The following is a 21,165-nucleotide window of genomic DNA, read 5'->3' as shown; positions in this document are numbered from 1 at the left end:
GCTGGCGAGCTAGCGGTGCTGTTGCCAGACTCAATCCGCGCAAAAAAGCTGTTCAGTTCGTTGGTTAGGGAGGCGTCCACACTCGTCCTGGGGAGGAGCTGCTGTTGTAGTCCATAATAGTCCGCAGCCCCTGCCACAAGCGTCTGGTGTCCCGTTTCTCCATCTGTCGCTCCACTCTGTCCCTATAATATTTGGTAATTAGCAAAGCGAATTACAAAGTCAATTAAGTAAATTAAATTAGGTAAATTATGTGGCTGTATTTTTGGATTTTCCGATTATTTTCAGAATAAATCCACCTGCAAGAAGCCTACTAGACATCTGTAGATGTTCCGAAGAAAAGTGATCTGTGGCTGTTAATGGACATCAAGAAGTTGTCCTGGTTACGTTGTTGAGAAGACTCCTTCCATCTCCAATTATCTGGCTTCAGTCCAACTTCCTTATTTCTCCCCCTCCACAGATGGATAGATGATGGATTGTTGGTTGATTTACTAAAATAACAGCTCATGTTTCTTCTCCTTCCTCTCCCCTCTCCAGGGCCAATGACTCAGGCCTGCTCACCCACAAAGAGAGCCTCCCGGTCCGATCTCTGTTCCTGGGTGATGTCCGGAGGCCCGGCTCAGAGGCCGCCTACCAGGTGGGGCTGCTCCGTTGTCACGGAGACAGTAAGTCCTCTTCATCATCACAATCATCTTCATCATCTTTATCATGATCCTAATCAGACATGAATCAGTGAGTTTTAGTCAAGAAAGCATATTTTAACGCAAACCAGCAAATTATATGTGATGAACCACATGCTGACGTGACGCAATTCGGGGCAGCTTACTTTTGGCTAGTCGCGAAAAACATCGGAAATTCCTTTTTTCATCCAAAATGTCGTCCAGATTATAGCAGATTTATGTTCCTCAAGTTGTTTGCTATCTCTCAACGTATTTTCAAAACTGAGTTTGGTTTCAAAATATTAACATACATTTTTAAAAGTGGAGGCTACATCAGCCACCAGCATTTGACAGGTGAAAACAGTCACTCAGCAACTTGCAAAACGGTGCAAGTTCCAGTGCAGTACAGCTCGATGCAGTTTTGATAAGGTTAAGCTGACATCGCTTCCGTAAGCAATGCTTTAACTCAACAACAAGAATCTTTATTTGTCACACCACACTCCAACACATATACACACATGCTTTTTGGATGGTGGCCAGTGAAATGTGGCCTCTGCATTGCACCCATCTGGGCTTGTCCTTCCTCTGGGGTGCAGCCAGGAGCAGTGGGCAGCATCTGGCAACATGCCCAGGGATCTGGTCCCAAATGTCCATCACTGGTCAGATGATGATGTGTGCATGTTTTTGGTGGGGGTCCGTACTGATGTTAGATGGAGGAAATCCCATGTGCGCACAGGGAGAACATGCCAACTCCTCACAGAAAGGCTCCTTTTTGGGAGATACCCTGCCAGAGCACAGTGCCAGCAGTTCCCAGGTGGGAATCGAACCCATGGCCTTTTTGCAGTGAGGCAGCAGTGCAATGCACTGTGCCACAGATGTGACCCACAACAAATGTGACCCACTGCAGATTTGAGGTGCTTTTGGTGACGTTTGACTTTTTTTTACGTCATTTGAAAGTGGAGAATCAAAGCTTCAAAACAATGTGTCACTTGTATGAATCAATCAAATATTTTTAAACTATGACTTGTTAATGACGAGGGTGCGGCAAACTGTGTTTCTGAGATAATCACCCTTAAATGTTTTCCCACACACTTCCTCCTTATATAGCCAAGATGTTCCTTTCTCCTAGTTCATGCCCTGTCCCTTTCAGTGTGATGAACCAATCACAGTCTTGTGGGATGTGGGATGCATCCCAGGGAACCAATCACGGTATTTGGGATGCGCCTATTTTTCAGGGAATTCTTCACGGTTCCTGGAATACTTGTGTAATACATATATGGGCAAGTCTGGGCATGTTGAGCCCTAAACCTCTGTTTTACTGGTGTCTTGCCTGGGCATGTTTGGGAAAGTTTCTGCAGGTGAATGAGTTCTTCTGATCTTCACATGACACCAGTATTTTTGGGGTTTCATTTTTTAAAAAGGTTTTTTAATACGTACAACTTGAATATTACGTTATGGATTTCTGGCTTCGAACAACATGTAATCCGGTTTCTTGTCATGTGGGGGTTAATAATTAACCACCATAATAGCTTCCAAAATATTTGCTTGATTCCTACAAGTGATACCTTGTTTTGAAGCTCTGATTCTACCCTTTCTTATTGTGTGAATAGAAGTCAAATTTAGAAATGTGACCCTTAAGTGTGTAATGGGTCATGTATTCGCATATGTATGAGCATTTAAATGAAGTTCAAAAACAGTTTGAATTATGGGATCTTTAGATCTTTAGATTTTCTTATTCTTCTTATAGATCTCCCCACCTAAAGAAGTTCTAATCAACCATCATATGCACTAACGATGAACATTATTCCTTTCATCTTGTTTATAATCATATTGCAAAGCATTTTACAGTAACAGTCATTTTCTTTCATGCTTTAATCAAGCAACTACACAACAAGGAATAAAATACAATTTAGTCTGATGAATGAGCTTGTATCTGGTAATTTATCTGGAATCCTTCCTTTGTCGTAGCCTAATTAGTTCAAAAGGTGCCACCCTTGTTCGACACAATTTTCTGTTAAAATATTTTCTCATTGTTTTGCCAGAGAACTTCTGGAACGCGGCGTTTTTTGACAAGGAGACCTCGTACCTCCACTTCCCAACATTCCATGCCAAGCTCAGCGCCGATATCTTCTTCCTGTTCAAGACCACGGCCTCGTCCGGGATTTTCCTGGAGAACCTGGGCATCAAGGATTTCATCCGCATAGAGCTGAGCTGTGAGTCAGAGCTGCTGAGAAAGTATCCAACAACCGGAATCCAAATATCAAGATATCCAATATCAATCCATCCAGGAAATCCAAATTACACTGTGAGATCCTCCTGTAGACACACACTCCAACCCTACATACCCTACACACACTCCAACTCTCCCAGTTCTTTCAATTCAGGAGGAATTTCCAAATGTTTTGTTTGTTTCTCACAACCTGATGGTAAAGCTGATGGTAGCTCGATCAATAAAGGAAAACCAATTTAGGGTCAATATCCAAGTCAATACACTCAATCAGCACACTATTATATCTGTTTGGGGGTCATTGCAGCTGAAAATGCATTAACTGTTGGCTTATAACTTGAAAAAATGACAAAAATGACTTTAATGTCAAGATTCAAGAGGTTTATTCGTCACATACATATACGTACTTTCATACATATATGCAGTGAAATGTAATAGTGCTCGGAATTAGAAGTGTGGCTTTGAAAAACCTCCCTTTTTGTGAGGTGTTAAGATAGTTGGCAAATCAACAATAAGAAGATTTTTTAAATGCTTTGGACAATGTTTTGGACATTGAACCAATGCAAAACCAGTAATCATAATAAAATGTTTAAATAAAACACAAGCAGATCAGTGTGGCAGATAGTGACTGTTGACTGTCAGTTTCAAAACTTTGTTACAAGAGGAGATTCTAATGTCAGGTGTGAATGTAACTGGAAGAAGGCCTTAGAGATTGAATCTAGAAAGCACTAAGCAAGAACCTAGTGGTTAGCTTATTTATTTGGCTTTACCTCGGCTGTAAGTAAATCCTGCATGTTGAGGATTATGTCTAAAATAAACTCAGCTGTAAATAAAATCTTCATATTGAAGATTACACCTTGGTCAGAACCACAGGGTCAGACCTTCTCTACCTGTTCTGATTCCTAAAATGTCGTGGAATTGTTGTTCACAATAATTATTGTGCACGTGCAAGATAATTATAACAGAGCAGACATTCACAGCCTCTATAAATATATGTATAAAAAAAATACAATATAGGCTAGATAGAGACATAATGGAGAATAACACGATGCAGGAAATATTTGGAGAATAACAGGAAACACACATGCAGGCAAGATGTGAGCATAGGTTAATATAAACAAAGCATATGAGTAAACAGCTCCACAAGTTACAAGAGGCAAGAGGCAATCTCCTTATATGTAAATATAAGGAGGAAAATGATTATTTTTTTGGTTATATAAAGCACATCAAACATCAATAATAAAAAACAGAGCATCAATCATTGGATTTTTCCATCACACTCCTCCCTTTTGTTCCTAATCAAAGACCTCTTAAAGAAAATGCAATAATAAAAAGTTAAAATAAACATAATAATGACAACCACAAAAGATACATCGTGGAACATGATGAGACACCAACATCATCTTTTGGGTGTGGTATAGGTGTGAGTATGGTGCGTGTGAGTGCGGTGCGGAAGTGGCTGTTATTTAAGTCCCACCGTGGGACTGTGTTCCAGGGTTGAGCGATCAGCAGGACGATGGCAATGGTGATGAGGAAGGTGAATATACAGACGTGAGCGATCTTCTCCTGTTAGTGGGGCATCTTCGTTATGGCATCATAACATTAAATGCATACTCTGTACATCCCATTAGTCATCAGCCATCAGCCACCCTGTTACTACTTTAATAAACAAACTTCCAATCTCGGTGAGAATACAAGTACAGATTAAGAAAAGTTCCCAGGAAGTCTGGCAGATTCTCAAAAGAAGTCACAACCGAGTATGCCACAAGTGGGTCACCACTCTGTGACCTTTGTGCAGACCGGTCCACAAAGAGTTCCATATCATAATTTACAAGAGCTTCAGTAGCAAAATCTGGGCGAGGCGAAGCCACAATGGCTATCATAGCCAAGTAGTCTTGTGGATCTCCATCATCAGCAGTGGGGAGAAGAGTAGCGGGATTAAGAATGGTGCATTGCTTCAAAGGTACATGAGCAGGGAAATGCTGATTCAGATGCTGGAGAGAAAGGAACCGTTTTGCTCTGTAGCAGGGTGGAGGCTACAGCATGTGGTACTAAAACAATGAACGGACGGTAGGCCACAAGAGAGGCAGATGCGGCTACTGTCATAGATGCAGCACTCACTGCACGCGTATATGCAGGCAACCCACTCGCCAAAGTATCAAGTTTTTGAGAATAATATGCAACAAGATGTAATTTATCTCCATGAGGTTGTAGAAACACAGCTGACATGTAACCATCTTTCTCATCCAGAGTTAAAGTAAAAGGGTGTGTCATATCCAGCAAACCCAAACATCAAGCTTGCAAGAGCTTGTTTAAGAGCAACAAAACTTTCTGTCTCAGGCGTTCATTCAACCGTATCTGATGAAGATAAGCCCTTCCCATAACCACTTTTTTTCAAAGTTGTTTTGGTGTATCTAAAATGGCGGCAACTATACTGTTGCGCAGGGTGTGAACCTGTGATGAAATGTCATTACCCAAATAATGTCTTTTGTACGAGCTTTGTGTCCATTTTGAGCAAAGTATTTCAGGAAGGCTTGTGTATCGGTAACACATGACTCCTTGTTTGGTAAAAAAAATCGGTAAATCATCAACAAATTGGATGAATGTGCTTCCATTCATGAATTCGAGCTAGCTAAATTGTCTCCTAATTCGAGAACTGCTAAATACCAAATAAAAGCTAAAAAATACTAAATGCTAAAGAAAGCCTTTTCAAGGTCAATAACAGTAAAACAATTTTGATTTACCTGGGACTTGAGACAAAATGGTAGTGGGATTAGGAACAAAAGGTGCTCTGTGATGAAAGGCGTCAATTCACAGCCCACAAATCTTGAACAAAACACCACGAGACTCGCCACTCACAGGACGTCTGCATTCTTAACAGACAGCATTGGTGTATTGTATGGAGATGGGGGACAGGGTACAACAATGTCTGCTCCTCAGTGCGAATCAAATACTCGGCTAATTCCTAACATGGCATCTGGTCGCATTCTCTTTCCTGATAACAATTCACATTCAGAATTTTCCCGAAACCATTTCTTTCCAAAATCTTAAACCTGTTCTTCATCACTAATTCTGGCAGTACAATAAAATCCTGAGGGGTCCACAAAATCTCTGCTGTGCTTCCACAATTCCTTAGTTTTTCTTACTAATATATTACCGATAGAATGTGGACCGCTGTAAATCCCATGCATAGTAAGAACCTGGTTCTTCTGGGCTGCATGCTACATGAACTGTCGTAGCTAACCAAAGCTCCAGACTTGGGTCCAGTAAAAAACTGGGTCTCGGCTCAGCACTCTTATCTTATATATTGTCGTAAAAATACTTATGCCCAAGCCTGTGAATTCTGGTGGTCAAAAAGAGTCAGGTCGAGGCCAATTCATTATTGCAGTCAAAAAGATTCAAGCCGAGGCTTGTGAATAAGAAAGCCTGGATCTCGGCCCAGCTCTCATATTTTATTCTGACCTTCAAAACATGGAAGAAATCACTGGAACAGAACATAATCTGATGAGTACAAGTTTTATTGCGTATCGGATAAAAAACAGACACAATGACAAAACTCGGAGGAGGATTTGCAAAATCTGGCTGCTTTTCTTCCCTTCTTCTCCTAGCTTTATATTCTCTGCGAAGCGTTTGCTCATGTACATATCTCCCCTCTTTTTGTGTCAATAATCAGAAATCTGTTTTGAGCCATCTGTAGTCCTAATCCTTTGTTCACTTGTCCTCTGATGTCACTTCTCGGCCAGCCAATTGCAGCCTTCATAGCCGAACACCCTCCTTTCTTTTGGGAGAAGGCATAATTTTTCAAACCAGCTGGCTCCCAAATTAAACAAAAGTCTGGTTATTTTTTATTATTTTTTTTTTTTACCTGTGCTGTCAGCATGCTGGGCATACAACACAGAGTATTTTTATGCCATTGCATCCAGGAAAGAGTTAGTCTGTAAGTGGAGTTCAAGTTCTCAACCTGCAATGCAACTCTTTATTAATTCTTAAATCATCAAGAACTGCTGCAATAACTCTGTCCTGTGGATGACCTGTAGAATGACAAGAGCACAGTTTTTGGTTATAGAGAACCACCAACAACCCCCCTCTTTGGAGAACTATTAATAATGTTTGGGTCTATAAACAACTGATCACTACTCCAAGAGGGGGAGAATCACCACGGGTGAGACAAATAAACATAGAAACAAACAACGTTTACACAAAAACATGAACATTGGATGACAACATGTATTGAAAAATTAGGTCCAGGAAAACTGGAACTACAACTGGTCACGTGGCCTCTTCCTGTCATAATTATGGCATTAAATGAGGGAGGAAAGGAGAGGAATGCAACCAGGAGGGTGCTGGGGTGCAATCGAAGCAGGTGTGGTGGTGTGTGCGTGTGTGATGGGACCGCCTGTATGTGTGTGTGTGTGTGTGTGTGTGTGTGTGTGTGTGTGTGTGTGTGTGTGTGTGTAAAGATGTCCCCTGGTGAGTGTACATGACTTATCCCCATCGGTACTGGTGTAGAGGGCGAGCCGGCAGGACACCCATGCCCACCCACGTCCTGTACAAGGGGGAGGCCCACCCAACCGCAGCCAACCAGACCCGGCGTGAGTGCCAAGTGCCTATACACGTAGCAGCGTGTTCCCAGCACGGGGCACCTCAATGTTCTGTCCTCTGATCCATCGTTTCCCATTCGTTCTGTCCACAGATGTCCCTAGAGCCCCGACTCTGAGCCAATTATATATTTTTTAAATTGTTCATTACATTAGGTTAATTGTTGGTGTAATTTTTATTGTTTGTTGTTCATTCTCAATTTTTCTATATTTTAGTTCATCTTTCAGGTGATGGTATCGGTATTGTAACGACTGGATGGTTTATATGCACGTTTCCTCATCGAACCAGTATTACTGCTTTCCACCAGCCTTCCTGTTTCACGCGGCACGTGAGTGGCAGCCTGCCACATCGGGTGCACCGGGTGCTGTTGGCTGCAAACTATTTAAACGCCTTTCCTAGAGACCCGGACTTTGTTAGTGTCAGTATTGTTCTCACCTTAATGAATTTGGGACCTTGAATTGTCTCTGCTGGATCTGCTATCACATCCAGGCGACTCCATATGGTCAATTAATTCTCTTTTTTGTTGGGTTGGGTCTACGGATGTCTTATGGTCAGCCTCAGACCGCCGCTGTGCATGTAACCTGAACAGGAGGTCTCATCCTTGTCGCCAAATAATTGTTATGGATATTCCACTGTGAGTTGAGTGAGATAAATCCTTGATATCAGGAACAAATTTCATTTAGTTAGCAAGAATACAATTAATTTTACAAAATAGGAGAGCAATACAGTGATACACTCTGATACAGTGATTCAGTACTCTCTCTCCATACATTTGTCCAGAGGAGTTCTTATAAATACAAGAGTTGGGCGTGTCCTGTGACTGCTCCCCTAGTCTCATGATTCGTTCATTGTTTTGTGACTACACTCCGAGTTTAATGTTTCGTTTTTCAGTTACACGCTTTCACAGTTCACAATAGTTAATGTGCATGTGGAAGATAATTATAGCACTGCAAATTTGCACAGCTAGCTGTTTTTCATGTAATAACAGGATTGTGACATAATGAAGAATAACAGGATGCAGTAAATATATGGAAAATAACAGGAAACACACATGCAGGTGAAAATGTGAGCATAGGTTTATATGAACAAGCATGTGAGTAAATGGTTGTACAAGTGACAGAGCCAATCTCTTTATATGGAAATATCTCACCCTTAACTCCTGTGTCATCTGATGACTGATTTGATTGCGCAGACCAGAGACTGAGCTTCAAAGGTACTTTTGCTGTTTTGATGAAAAATATGGAGTTTGTGACAGGTATTAGTATTAGCTAGACAGTGTTGCAGGTGTCTTATTAAGGGACTGGAAAGGTGGTGGACTCGGATGCAATGGGACAAAGTTGGCCTTAAAAATTTAAGCTGTTCTTCTGATGGCACCAAGTGTGGGGTGAGAAGCAGGTTGGATAGAATAACCTAGAATTGTAAATAAGGCAGGTCAATTAAAATACTAGTCCCAGCTTTGTATATTCTCCATTGAGACTTGTCCAGGAATGCAGGGTTTCTCGGAACCCTTACTTGACAAGTTTACGCATTCCCTCCAGCTCCAAAGGAACAAGGAGTTGTACTTCCTGTCTTAACTATCACACCTTCCACTTCTATCATTTGTGATCTCCCTCTTGCTCTGGTGGAGCTGCGTGGGTTCCCATGCCAGCTGAACTGTTATGGGATCTATAGTGTGTTATGGGAACAGAGATATATCTTATATATATATTTTTAAATAAATTTTTTAAGTGGCACGGTGGCGCAGAAAACAACTATAAACAACAAATCATCATAACTTCTCCAAGAGGTTGTGTGGTGGGCGATGGTGTGGTTAGCAGCCACACCTGGATCTAGATGATTGGGATCAGGGTGACTGCAACACTTTAAAACCCCCATCCCCACACACACTCTAGATAGGAGCCCATGTCATGACATGTTCTATCTGCTCCTGGGCTAATTCCAGCTAGCCCACCCGCTACACCCCCCATCTTCTGTATCTCTGTGCCCGAGGGCTGTGAAAACGCCACTTGGATGGCGTGTGGTGGTGAAACTGCCACACTGGCACCTGTACAGCCACCAGCGGTTCAACGGGCGGTCCCAGCACCAACCCTCTCCCGAGTGGCGGCAGCAGCAGCATCTAGGGTGTCCGACGGAGGAGAAACAGGTGCAGCAACAACCACAGGTAATGGCTGGCAGCTAGCTTCTCTGCCCAGCAGCCAACGAAGGGACCATCCAGCAGCCCAGCAGCCAGGCCACTCCTCCAAGCAGCCCCCACGACAGCCAAGGCCGGCCACGCCTTCACCCGCCAACACAGCAGCTCGAGGTTCCACACTCCAGAAGAGGAGGGGAGTCTGCATTGTCGCTCTGGGGGAAAGAAGCTTTTTGGACATTTGTTTGTTTAAAGTATGGGAATCCTTTTTCTGAGTCAGCCAGGTAGTCTCCCCGGCCTCAGTTTGGTGTCAGGGGTATGTGGTGTGGGGATGGTGTGGTGAGCAGCCACACCTGATTTGGATCTAGATGATTGGGATCAGGTGGCTGCATACCTCTTGCTCGTTGGTTGGTCTAACGAGCAACAATTTAAAACTCCCATCCCCACACACACTTAGGATAGGAGCACACATCATGTCCTATCTGCTCCTGGGGTAATTCCAGCTAGTCCACTCTCTACAATAAACTGGTGTGTACAACCCCCCGTGTCTCTGTGCCGGACGGCCCTGAAAACTGCCACAGGGGATAATCACCACAGGTGAGATAGATAAACATAGAGACAAACAACAACATGTAATTGGAGAAACAAACATCGAAACATCAGAGGACAAGTATTTGACAAAACGTGATTAATTAAGTTGACAAAAGTTGGAACAGAAATTACGGCGCATGACCGCTTCCTGTGATAGCTATAACAGTAATGGAGAGAAAAGGAGAAGGATGTATTCAGGAGGGTTTTCGGGAGCGTGCTTGAAGCAAATGCTGGTAGAGTGTGTGTGTGTGTGTGTGTGTGTGTGTGTGTGTGTGTGTGTGTGTGTGTGTCCACCGGTGAATGCATGGTCCAGATTAGTTCTGTTGTATGAGGTCAGAACTATATCATAGTGCCTCCAAGCAGCGGAAAAGGTCTTGTAGCCACCCACGAGTTCCGCAGCCATATACACACCCCATGACCGTATGAAAGCTTTGAGCGCAGTCCACCACAACCACAGATCCCACAGACCCCCCATCCCACAGAGAAGCCGGTAGCCCACAGAGCAACACCAAGGCATGACCAGGAGGTGCACAAACCAGTCCCAGAGACCATGAAGTGATTCAAGATTCAAGATTCAAGATTCAAGATTTTTATTTGTCACATACATATACATACTTCCATACATATATGCAGTGAAATGTAATGCAACGCACCCATTGATAGCACACAATATGTCCTAGGAAAAAAATATAAAATAAAATATAATAAAAAGTAGAAAATTCCTTTCTAATAGACCGACTAACTGACTCCTAAAACGTAATACAGTAAGTGGAATACTTATAGAATAAGATAAAAATATATAGAATAAAATACAATAAAAATAAATTGAAATAAAATGGAATAGCTAGAAGGAATATGCCTATGTATATACAGATATGTGCATTTAAAGTGGCATGTGAATTAAAGTGGCGTGTGAATGTGAATAGTGTGAGGTAGTGTTAATTCAGCACAGTATACAACAGTACGGCGCAGCAATACGGCATCACGAACAACCCTGAACAGTGACACAGTATGCGGTACAGTATGCTACATACAGTACAGTAGGTAGTGGAGCCTAGTGCATGGCTCAGTTAGGACCCCTGGTGAGGTCAGCGTTGACAGTTCTAATGGCGTGCGGGAAAAAACTCTGTCTCAGTCTCTCTGTTCTCGCTGCGTGACTGCGGAGGCGCTTGCCTGACCGCAGCAGCTGAAACAGTCCGTTGTTGGGGTGATGAGGATCCTTCATGATCCTACGGGCTCTGCTACTACACCTCCTGGTGTATAACTCCTGCAAGGGGGGGAGGGTAGTTCCAGTGGTACGTTCAGCTGAACGCACCACCCTCTGCAGGGCCCGCCTGTCCTGGGCAGTACAGTTCCCAAACCAGGCAGTGATGTTGCCTGTCAGGATGCTCTCCACTGCTCCAGAGTAGAAGGACTTGAGGATCCTCACCGAGACCCGGAATTTCCTCAGCTGCCTGAGGTGGTAGAGACGCTGCCTCGCCTTTCTCACCAGAGTGTCTGTGTGAACAGTCCATGTTAAGTCCTCTGTGATGTGGACTCCCAGATATCTGAAGCTGCTCACCCTATCGACAGAAGTCCCATTAATCCACAAGGGCGCGTGCGTCCTCGATTGTGATCCACGCCTAAAGTCCACAATCAACTCCTTGGTTTTGCTGACGTTCAGGTGGAGGCTGTTGTCCTGGCACCAGAGTGACAGGTCAGCCACCTCCTCGCGGTAGGCCTTCTCATCGCAGTCGGTGATCAGGCCCACGACCACGGTGTCGTCAGCAAACTTGATGATGGTGTTGGAGCTGGACCTGGCCACACAGTCATGTGTGTAGAGGGAGTACAGTAGGGGGCTGAGGACGCAGCCCTGGGGGGATCCTGTGTTCAGGGTGAGGGAGCTTGACATGTACTTCCCCACCTTGACCACCTGGGGGCGGCCTGTGAGGAAGTCCAGGATCCAGGTGCACAGCGGACCATTCAATCCTAGCTCCATCAGCTTGACAGCCAGTCTGGTGGGAACTATGGTGTTGAAAGCTGAACTATAATCAATGAACAGCATTCTCACATAGGCCCCCTTCTGGCCATCCAGGTGCGTGAGCGTGGTGTGCAGTACCTGGGAGACCGCGTCATCCGTGGATCTGTTCTGCCGGTACGCGAAATGCAACGGGTCCGAGGTGCGGGGGAGGGAGGCGCAGATGTAATCCTTAATCAGCCTCTCGAAACACTTCATGACCACCGAGGTGAGGGCCACCGGACGGTAGTCATTCAGGCAGGTTGGAGAGGCGATCTTCGGGACAGGAACGACGGTGGACCTCTTGAAGCAGGACGGGACCACTGATTCAGTCAGGGAGATGTTGAATATTGTGGTGAACACCGGAGCTAGCTGGTTAGCACAGGTCTTCAGTACTCGCCCAGATATGCCGTCTGGGCCCGCAGCTTTCCTGGCGTTCACCCGCATCAAAGCCCTCCTGACCTCGTGCACGGACACTGAGAGTGCGTGCTCATCCCCAGCGGTGTAACTCCAATTAGCCGGCGAGCTAGCGGTGCTGCTGCCAGACTCGAACCGCGCATAAAAGGAGTTCAGTTGGTTGGCCAGGGAGGCGTCCACACTCGTGGCTGGGGAGGAGCTGCTCTTGTAGTTAGTTATTGTTCGCAGCCCCTCCCACAAGCGTCTTGTGTCCCCCCGCTCCATCTGCAGCTCCACGGTGTCTCTGTACGTCCGTTTGGCGTCCCTCACCGCCCTCCGCAGATTGTACGACGCCGCTTTGTAGTTGTCCATGTTACCAGATATAAGTCCGTCGTTGTAAGCGGCCGTGCGCGCATTCAGAGCGCAGCGGATGGATTTATCAACCCATGGTTTTTGGTTTGGAAATATCCGAACTTTCACCGTGGGAACGATTTAATCCGCGAGCGTAGCCACAAAACTCACTACAGCCTCCGTAAACTCGCTGACGTCACTTGAACTCGTTTGGAACATGTCCCAGTCTACGTCAGTCAGAGCGTCCTGAAGCGCAGCCTCCGATTGGTCCGTCCACCGCTTCACTTCCCTCGTCATCACCAGATCCCGCGCGATCAGAGGCCTGTAAACAGGAAGCAGCGAGATCGCGGCGTGATCTGATTTCCCGAAAGCAGGAAGCGACACGGGCTTGTATCCGTTCTTGTAAGGAGTGTAACAATGGTCCAGAGTTCTGTCTCCCCTGGTGGCACACGTGATGTGTTGGTGGAAATTCGGCAGAACTTTTTTAAGGTTGGCCCTGTTAAAGTCCCCAGTCACCACCACAGCCGGGTCGGGATGTTTGTTTTGAAATCCGCACAACACATCGTGCAGAACCGACAGAGCTGCGTTGGTGTCCGCTTGCGGTGGGATATAAACGGCTGTAATGATGACCGTGCTGAATTCCCGGGGGAGATAAAATGGACGGCATAGTATGGTCAGCTGTTCCAGGTTCGGCGAGCAGGAGTGGGAGAGGAATTTGGTGTTGTTGGCGTTACACCAGCGGTTGTTTACCATTAGGCAGACGCCTCCACCTTTGGATTTCCCCGACTCTCCCGTTCTGTCGCCGCGGAACACGGAGAAGGCCTCGGCTGGACGTATGGCTTCATCCGGCACCAGTGGGTTCAGCCATGTTTCCGTCAGGCAGAGGACGCAACAGTTCCTCGTGTCTCGCTGGAATTGAATCCTCGCTCGAAGTTCATCCATCTTGTTCTCCAGGGACTGGACGTTAGCAAGAAGGATGCTTGGCAGAGGTGGACGGTAAGGTTGCGTCCTCATTCTGACCCGAATGCCGCCTCGTTTACCTCGGTGCTTCCTCCGTGTGCCGGCTCGTGGAACAGCGACTCCATTTTTGTTGTAGTTGTTGCGAGTGTTCCCGCGTAGGATTTCCGCCGGCCACTCTGCTCCCACGGATAAAAAGTCCCAAAGTTGTTCGTTTAGGGAAATTTTTATATCCATGAGTGCATCGCGGTCGTATGAGTTAATTGTTGATGTTTTTCTGGCGAACATTGTGATAAAAAAAGGAAAAAAATACTAAAGAGTGAGAAAGTAACCGGAGCGCCGGCGCAGGCGACCGCTAGGGGCGGCGCCACTATCGCCACTCCTGACCGGGCACCCCTGAGGCGCACAGAATCAACCCACACCCATGTGCATGCATAAGACACACCTGCCATACCGCGATGTCAAGATGCCCATGTAGCCAAGTGCACATGGCCCAGGTCAACCCAATATCAACCACCATAGGATGAACAGAGCACCGCCATTGCCCACAGACATCCACATATGCGTCCCCTCCAGCACCGCCGGCACCTGCCACAGAGATGCCGTGCAGCTGGAGCAAGGACAACCACCACCTCATGGACCACAACCCACACCCACGACAGTGAGAAGCCACAAAGGGGCACCTGGAAAGTACCTGGTGGGGCTCTCCGCAGCGCCGAAGGGTCGCAGCAGGCCGGAAACCACCTGGCACCAGGGGCAAGCTGCCAGGACCCGAACACTTCCAGCAGGGGACCCGGTCGCCTCCTAGCCAACCACACCCCCACACCAACCCGCCAGCGCCCTGCCACCCCGGAAAGCCCAGTGCTAAATGTGTGCCGTTTGTGTATAAGTTAGAATTTGCAGGGTGGGGGGTAGGAGTCATCCAAGCATATCAAACCTGAATCACTCGCACCCCTCCTGCCCCAGCCAGAGCCTGGCTCCAACATCCTTCAACTAAGCTGTCGTCGTTGGCAACCTGCTTTAAAAGGCTTCCTTCCAGTGCCGATTTGGCTCGGGAGCCTATTCTAAATGAAGTTATTCTCATAATGTTGTTTCACCAGAGCCTGGGAAATGTAGTTACTATCTGGATTTTAGGGTTGGGGGGGCGGGGTGTTGTTTCTCTCAGTGTTACTCTGGCATTCTGAGATAGTACTTCCTAGACATATGTGAGTATAAGTGTTCCTGTTTGAATTTGCTGTTGAATTCTGGAATATTTAATATTCTAGGTCCCAGACCCAAATTGGTCCACAGACGTACAAGGGAGTTCTGTGAAATCTAGAAACGTCTGAAAGTCAACCTAATGCCTGAAATTCTTATTCAAATTTCACAGATGTCACATTAAGTGAAATAAAAGGTTTCAACTACGAGGGCAATATTTATATATAACTTCAAGTTATATTCAATTACTTCAAGGTATATTATTATTGTACAAGGTATTTATTATAGCTATTAATGCACTATACTTTAGTTTAAATCATTTTTTTAAGGATAAAAATGTAATCAAGTTGGGCTTTTGCACATTGTAAAAAGAAATATACTGGCGGGCTGCAGCTTTGGCCATTTTAGTGGTCCAGCGGCAAAGTAGGGTTGTAGGACCCCCGCCTTAGACTCAACGTGTTTTTTTGTGGAGTTACTGGAGGATTCTATTGTTCTTTCCAGCTATTCCAGCTGTTGTAGTTAAATGTTTCATGTTTTGTGTTAATTTCATAATTGGTTAATTATGGTGTCAAAACAAATTTCACTTTTACATTTCTTTTTTTTTTTTTCTTTTTTTTTTTTTTTTTAACCTGTGCTGTCAGCATGCTGGGCATACAACACAGAGTATTTGTATGCCATTGCATTGAGGACAGAATTAGTCTGCAAGTTGAGTTCAAGTTCTCAACCTGCAATGCAACTCTTTATTCATTCTTAAATCATCAAGAACTGCTGCTATAACTGTCCTGTGGACGCCCTGTAGAATGACAAGAGCACAGTTTTTGGCTATGGAGAACCACCACCAACCCCCCTCTTTGGAGAACTATTCATCTTGTTTGGCTCTATAAACAACTGATCACTACTCCAAGAGGGCGAGAATCACGACAGGTGAGACAAATAAACATAGAAACAAACAAAATTTGTTTGTGTGTGTGTGTGTGTGTGTGTGTGTGTGTGTGTGTGTGTGTGTGTGTGTGTGTGTAAGTGTAAGATGTCCACCGGTGAGTGTACATGACTTATCCCCATTAGTACTGGTGTAGAAGGTCGGTATTATGTCGCGGTGCCTCCAAGCAGCGGAAGGGGCCCCGAAGCCCCTCCAAACTCCGCAGCCCTGTAGACACCCTAAGGCTGCAGGAAAGCCCGGAGTACCCTGTCCTGGGGCCACAGAAGACCCCCGGGCCCCCAGAGAAGCCAGAGGGCTGTTGAGTAACCCCCACGCCCAGCCCCGAGGAGCCATGACCCAGTCCCAGGGTCGCACACATACAACCAACCCCCAAGTGCAGGCACAAGACGCAGTCGCCGGCACAGAACCCTTGGCCACGGGCGCAAGGCACGGACCGCAGGCCCGGATCCCGGCCCCACAGCGACAGACCGACACCCCGTCCGAGCCTCCCACCCCACGGGCGAGCCGGCAGGATGCCCATTACCACCCACGCCCCACACCAGGTGCCCATACACGTAGCAGCATGTGCCCAACACGGGGCACCTCGATGTTACCCCCCCCCGGCATAACAGGTATACAGGCGGAGGGCCTGTATACCTGTATTTGTGGGGTTGGGGATGTGATTCCTTCAGGCAGGTCGAGCCCGAATCACTCGCACCCCTGGTCAGATGGAGTGTTGTTCGGAGTAGGATTGGTGTGCAAGTGTATGTGTTCTAAGCTAATATGAGTGGGATTAAAATTTCAGGACGGACGAGAAGCGCCCTTGGGAAGGAGCGTGACAGGCAAAATGGCAGCTGCCGCTGCATCCCCACCCACTAAGCTTGTACCTCACCCATCCAGCAAGTCCTCAGTCTATTGTGTGGTGTATGTGCTGAGTATGAGTTTTGGCACTGGGAGAGATAGGCGAGTCGCGACCGGATCAATTCAGGAGCACAGCAGGCCAGCAAGCAACCACGCAGACCCCCCCCCCCCCCCCGAACCCAACTGTGCCACAGTGCGCCCACTTCCTGTACCTGGGGCAGCATACCTACAGCGATCATCCAAGGGCGCAGAGCGGTCCGCCATGCGCCCCCACTATGTCGGGCAGCTCCGCGCCCCCATCAGGCCCCTGGTCAGCCCCCAGCCACCGAGCATGCGGACTTTAGAACAGAGTGCAGTAGACAGCACCCCCATCCACAGCCCAACCCCCCATCAACGAGCGCCCGAGATCAGGTACCCCGGCAGCCTGGTGTGACGACAGGAGACCGCCCCCAACGAAGGAGTTCATATGGTGAGACCCGCGCCTAGCACAGCCAGCCAGATTCAGGACCCAGGTTGACAGGACCAGACGGAACGCCTAACCAGCCCTGGCACGACGGGCCACCTACCCCCACGGGACGCAGAAGGACACACCAGCCCAGCCACTCTGCCCGTGGGACGGGCGAGCCCAGTGGCGCGCCGACCCGCTGACCACAGGGCCGAGACCTGAACCAGCGACCCACACCCCTTGCCCCCAACCTGAGCACCAGAACCCACAACCATGCCCCGAGCCAACACACGGATGCCAGCTGCAGCTACTTGGGTTGTGCCAGATTGGCTTGAATTTGTTTGGAGAGTGTGACCACTGAGTTTGAGGAATTTCGACCAGGCTGACGGAGCTGTTGCAATAAATGGGTTTTTAGAGCAATTATGTTTCCTTGTTGATTCAGTAAGGAATGGGAGATTGGATAATGATAACTCCTGACATTCAGATTGTTCAATGTCTCGCCATCCATGGGCCAATTGTTGCTCTGGTTGTAACCATTTAATTATAAATTGAAGATGGTTCGCTAAATAGTAGTATCTGAGGATTGGGGTTGCTAGGCCTCCACAGTCTTTGTTTTTCTGTAGTGTTGCTAGTTTAATTCTCGGTTTCTTGTATTTCCAATAAAATTTGTTGACTATTGAGTCTAGAGCATTAAACCAATGTACTGTTGGTTGTACTGGGGTCATTGAAAATACATACATACAGTTTATTTTTGGAAGTATATGCATTTTCACTGCTGCTATCCTACCAATTAGTGAGATGGGTAGGTTGTTCCATCAAATGAGGTCTTCTTCAGTGGATTTGAGCAATGGAGTGAAGTTAAGGGTAAACAAATCTGATAGATTGGTGGAGATATCAATACCAAGGAATCTAATATTGCCCATTGTGATGGATAAGTGAAGTTTCTGGGTTGCAGCATTACAGCCCCCCACCCAGAGTGGTAAGACTGTGGTTTTAGTCCAATTTATTAAATAGTCTGAGATAGCTGAGAATTTAGATATAAGATTGAACACCTCAGGTAGGGATGATATTGGGTTCCATATGTACAACAAGATATCGTCTGCATACAAACTGATTTTGTGAACAGAGTACTGTTTTGACGGATGGCCGCCGCGAGTGGTTCAATAAAGATGGCGAATACTAAAGGGGAGAGCGGACATCCTTGTCTTGTGCCGCGTTGTAGAGTGAAACGCTGTGAAGTGTAACCATTGGTGATGACAGAAGCAGATGGAGAGTTGTAGAGGATTCTGATCCATTGAATGAGTGACTCTCCAAAGCTAAATTTGTTGAGGATTGAAAAGAGATATGTCCATTTAACTCTGTCAAATGCTTTTTCGGCATCTAAAGAAGCAATAACAGTTTTTAAGTTGTTCGTTTGAGATATGTTGGTCAGACTAAATAAACAACGCTGATTGCTGGATGAGTGTCTGCCTTTGACAAAGCCTGTTTGGTCTGGGTGAATTATAAATGGAATTACTTTCTGTTCAATTCTGTTGGTTAGTGTTTTACTTATGATCTTAAGGTTGCAATTAATAACGCTTATGGGTGTATAACTGGAGGTCAGGGTTGGATCCTTATTGGGTTTGAGCAAAACCGAAATGAGAGCATTATTCATGTGCAGAGGCATGGTGGAGGTTGACTTGACCTCTGTAACCATTCTGATGAATAATGGGGAGATAAGTGGCCAGAAGTGTTAAAATTCCACTGGGTAGCCATCTGATCCAGGTGATTTATTGTTGGGCATTGAGAAGAGTGCTTTCCTGAGTTCTTCAAGAGTAAGTGGTTAATCTAAGCGGTAGCCTGTTCCGTTGAAAGTTTAGGAAGGTCAATATCATCAAGGAATGAGTGAATGTTTGATATATTCGATTCATTATCCGAGTGATCCAAGTTGTTATAAAAGTCTCTAAATATGTTATTGATGTCTTGCGTAGAGTTTGTTATTCTACCCTGTGAATCTTTCACGGCTCTAATTAGTGATTTTTCTCTATCACGTTTCAATTGATTGGCAATTTACCTGATTTGTCATTGAATTCAAAATAATTTGCTCTTGTTCGTTGCATAAGGAATCGTGTCTTTTGATGGATGATAGTATCAAGTTGAGATAATTTAATTTTAATGTAATTGTCCGGATCTCGTTTTGGATTTTTTCAGAAGATGATGGGCTTGTTTGGGAGTACAACTCCTTTAGTCGCTGTTCGAGTTTATTTTGGCATTCTTGTCCTTACTTTTTCTTGTGAGTGGAGAATGAAATAATACTTCCTCTTAGAACTGCCTTAGCTGTTTCCCAAAGTAAGGATGGTGATATTTCTGGGTTGTCATTTAGTTCAATGAAGGAAATCCATTCTCTCAAAAAGAAATGGTTAAATTCTTTATCTGTCAAAAGTGAGGTGTTAAACCGCCACCTGCCGGGAGGGTTCCAGTTTGTTTCATTTATCAGGTTGAAACTAATCGGTCCATGATCGGAAATTTCAATAGGGTGGATTTCTGGATTAGTGATTTTGGACAGTGCGGAGTTACTTGTCAAGAAAAGGTTGATTCTAGACAATCTTTGGTGGGGTGGCAAATAATATGTGTATTCTCTAGAATGTGGCTTATTTGATCGCCAACAATCCCCAAGAGCAAGATCACTCATATATTGTTTTATAGTGTCCGACGAACGCCAGGATTTGTGAATATTTCTGGCTTGACAACGGTCTAAATTTGGAACAAGTACTGGGTTGAAGTCTCCTCCCAATATGATAATTGATTCAGAGAATTCTAAGAGTTTTGAAAATATATTGTGAAAGAAATTTGGGTCATCCTCATTGGGACCATAAATATTAGCTATGGTTAATTTGATGTTACCTAAAATCCTATTAATCATTATGTAACGTCCTTCTGGGTCTGATATTGTGGTTTCATTTTGATATGGGATACTTTTATTGATCAATATAGATACATTGATCACCTCTTTTTTTTTTAGTTGTATGATGCGGAAAACATCTAGCTTTGAATTTGAGGTGCTCGGATGCAGTGAGGTGCAGTCTTGCAGTCGTCTTGCAGTAGACAGAAGCTGGGGTTCATCTTGGTGAGGTGAGCTAGGATTTTGCTACGTTTGGCAGATGAGCTAACATTCCAATCAACAAACTTAATGGGTGTCATGAAAGCAAGTTAGGGGGTGAAGGCACAGTGCATCCAAGCAATAGCTATACTACCGTTCCCATGCTTTCCCATAGATAAGTCTGGGATTTCCTTATTTACATTCCTTTTTACTGCCATAGTATTGTAAGAAGTTTGTAGGGATACATAACTACACAAACAAGTGACAAGTAGACAAAGATAAACACAGAACATTGCCGGATTAGACATTCATAAAGTGAGAGACATTTTAGAATGAGATGATGAGAGAAGTTGGGAGGGGGAATTAGGAAGGTGAGATGAGAGTGAGTGATATTTTAAATACTGACATAGATAGCGTGCTTATTTCTACATCTTGCAGTATATAATAACCAGAATTACAAGAATACATACATAATGATCAAAATAACCAGGGTGTGGTGTAGGAGTCTCGGTATAACAGACCGTCTATATATAGTTTATCAACAACCACTGATACGCATTTACCCTTCTGCCGGTTCTCCTTCAGGACAGGATACAGCACTTTCCATCGGTCATTGATCTCCCGGGAGAATTGGTCGTTCATACCCAGCATGGTCCCTTTCAACTACCGTCCTTTGCTTTTAACCAGCTCCTTGTGCTTGAAGTGTTCAAACTTAGCAATGATGGAGCAGGGACGGTTCCCCACACGGTGTCCCAGTCGATGA

The 21,165-nt window shown here is 45.4% G+C and overlaps 1 protein-coding gene across 1 annotated transcript in view; it reads left to right on the top strand.

The window, feature by feature from the left end:
- Positions 1–21,165, top strand: part of LOC307238296 (contactin-associated protein-like 4) — a gene marked incomplete at both ends in the record, with an annotated part of 114,322 nt that overhangs the window by 71,550 nt on the left and 21,607 nt on the right. Inside the window, 2 exons of the mRNA XM_080011229.1 lie at positions 535–662; positions 2,699–2,869. Coding sequence (XP_079867355.1) covers positions 535–662; positions 2,699–2,869 — 299 coding nt within the window. The remainder of the gene's footprint in view (positions 1–534; positions 663–2,698; positions 2,870–21,165) is intronic.

This window comes from Zeus faber (assembly GCF_960531495.2).
Source record: "Zeus faber genome assembly, chromosome: 12".
NCBI classification, from domain to species: Eukaryota; Metazoa; Chordata; class Actinopteri; order Zeiformes; family Zeidae; genus Zeus; species Zeus faber.
The sequence above is the reverse complement of the archived record's forward strand: the minus strand, read 5'-3'. Positions and strand labels throughout refer to the sequence as shown.